This window comes from Echinococcus granulosus (genome assembly GCF_000524195.1).
Source record: "Echinococcus granulosus chromosome Unknown EG_S00012, whole genome shotgun sequence".
NCBI lineage: Eukaryota > Metazoa > Platyhelminthes > Cestoda > Cyclophyllidea > Taeniidae > Echinococcus > Echinococcus granulosus.
This window is the reverse complement of record NW_020170392.1, coordinates 1,063,137-1,065,327: the sequence shown is the minus strand read 5'-3', so window position 1 is coordinate 1,065,327 and position 2,191 is coordinate 1,063,137. Positions and strand designations below refer to the sequence as shown.

The window sequence follows — 2,191 nt, the reverse complement described above, 5'->3', positions numbered from 1 at the left end:
ACGCCATTCCTAGGACTGCTGTAAGGATCACTGTCTCGCCAATAAAGTGTCTTGGTGTAGACTGATCGTGCCCCTCAAACCGAACCGATGTAAGTAGTAGTAAGGTGCTTTGTTTGGATTCTTGCAGGTTGATTTGCATCCGTCATTTGGTCCCCACTAATGCTAGTTTACTTCTAACACCGTCGTGGCTTTAAAGTGGACAAGACTTTGAGCTAGCGCTCATTATCGGGTCCCCAGTGGCAACCTCCATTCCTCACATGAATCGCACTCCTTATTACCGCATCAGAGGGGATGAAGATTACCCCCCTAAATAAGTTTGCCTAACTGCCATTGGTGACACTGAGAGGGGCGCTATCTAAGATCTCAAAATTGATGAGGCGATCAAACGACTGCTCTTTTACCAATCGCCCTAATCACGTGAGCACCGCATCAGCAGATTTGTCACTAAGTCTAACATCTCGCAGTTGGGTCGACTTGCTCACCCTTGCAAATTTCCACATCAACACCAGCTGTTTGTGCTTCTGCTGGTGCTGTGGTACTGGTGGTGGTGATGATGATGGTGATGACAATGAGCGAGACCGTGAAAGGCAAATTTGAGACTGTTCATCTTACCCCATGTTCCCTCCTTGCGTGTCGCAGTTAGGTCGCCGACCTCGTGCACACAAGAAGTGCAGCACTGGAGGATGACCACCACACTCCACCTTTGAGACTAAAATTGAAGGGAGGAAGGAGGGAAGGAGAAGCAGCTCTTCGCATTGAGCAGCACAATTTCCTCACCATCCTGCTACTTTACGACAAGGATCACCCGAGTTCGACGTGGCTACCAGTTGATTTCACACGATGGAGAGGTAATTGACCACTTTTTGACCAACTCGTCAAGAGTGTACGTCTACACGCCAATATCTGCCTATGCATTTGGGGATGTCAACAGGTCACGTCAATGCCAGCGGGAGAAGAGAACATTCGATCGCAGTGTCATGGTCGGCGATTGGAAATGTTGGCAGTGATGGTTGAGGGAGGTGGATTGCAGGAATGTGTCATGGTGATCGGGGAGATGGGAGCTGATGCGACAGTTGTGACTGCTGGAGCAGGGCAGATGGAGGTCGCTTTCGGTGGTGGATGCGCGATGTCAACAGCAGTAGCAGAATGTGAGGCAAAAGCGCATTCCAAAAGCGCCCGCCACGGCATGCTGCAGTCATTATTCGGTCATCAAACACCGCAATTACGCCCCTGGTCTCGTGACCCTTCTGTAAGCCAGAAATAAATCCACTTCCACGTTTGCATATCATATACCGTCTTCAGGTCAACTTGGACTCCACTTTGCAATACCAATCCGAATCGAGCTAAAATACTTAACACGGCATACGGTACAGCAGGCAATTGAATACACTTGATCCTACACAAGATAGGAATAAATCCCCTCCCTTTCTGCCTCCCAAAATAGGCGCGCCACAGTGTAGTCAAAATTTTAATGCATCTTGAATCATGGCGAATGCGAGTGAAATACGTTGGGTAATTGCGTTTCTCATGCATGGACACGGCTAAGTGCATGAGACGTTCTGGAGGCAAGCACTGGGAAGTGCAGACGATACATTGCGCAGTCATGATGGACGTTTGCCTGCCTTTCAAACCGAGAAGCCCTTCTCATCCTCTGCACCCCTCTTCAACGTCTTGCATCATATTTGTCCTTTTATATCAGATTAAACGAAATGCCTTTGTTCACTTCATGTCTGGAGGTTCCATCTCAACACTCATTGCATTCCAAGTCACTTGTCCAGCTCGTATGCTACGCCTGAGCAGAAACTCTCATCGCATCCATATCCTTGACACAACACAACAGAGCATCCTACACGTCTTAACAGCTATCCGTGGAGAGGGAGGAGACGTCGCAAGGCACCATTCCATCTTCTTAGGTAATTACAACTGCAATACGTTGGTTGCTTAACTCCTAATTTTGGTAGAGGAGCCACCTTCGATCTCCCCCATTGTACCTTCTTCGAGTGGACTTGCCTCTGGGCTGTTACGGAAGTTCCAACCTCTTCTCCATTCCGACGGTACATACACTGACCCCCTTTTTTCTTCTGCCATCTTCAGAGAAGTGACAAAGCACTGCACAACTCCACTCACCACCCAGTTCTCTCATTATGTATGGATGCTTCGTTTCTAAGGTGAACGAACTCGAACAAGCATT

At 48.4% G+C, this 2,191-nt stretch overlaps 1 protein-coding gene across 1 annotated transcript; it reads left to right on the top strand. All coding sequences in view use genetic code 11, as the record gives it.

Annotated features, from left to right (window-relative positions):
* Window positions 1-940: 940 nt before the first annotated feature.
* Window positions 941-2,167, top strand: EGR_02668 (hypothetical protein; the record flags this gene model as incomplete). The annotated part of the gene is made up of 3 exons (XM_024491917.1): window positions 941-1,249; window positions 1,700-1,913; window positions 1,962-2,167. 3 exons carry the CDS (start codon window positions 941-943, stop codon window positions 2,165-2,167), a joined length of 729 nt encoding a protein of 242 aa, XP_024353732.1.
* Window positions 2,168-2,191: the final 24 nt, after the last annotated feature.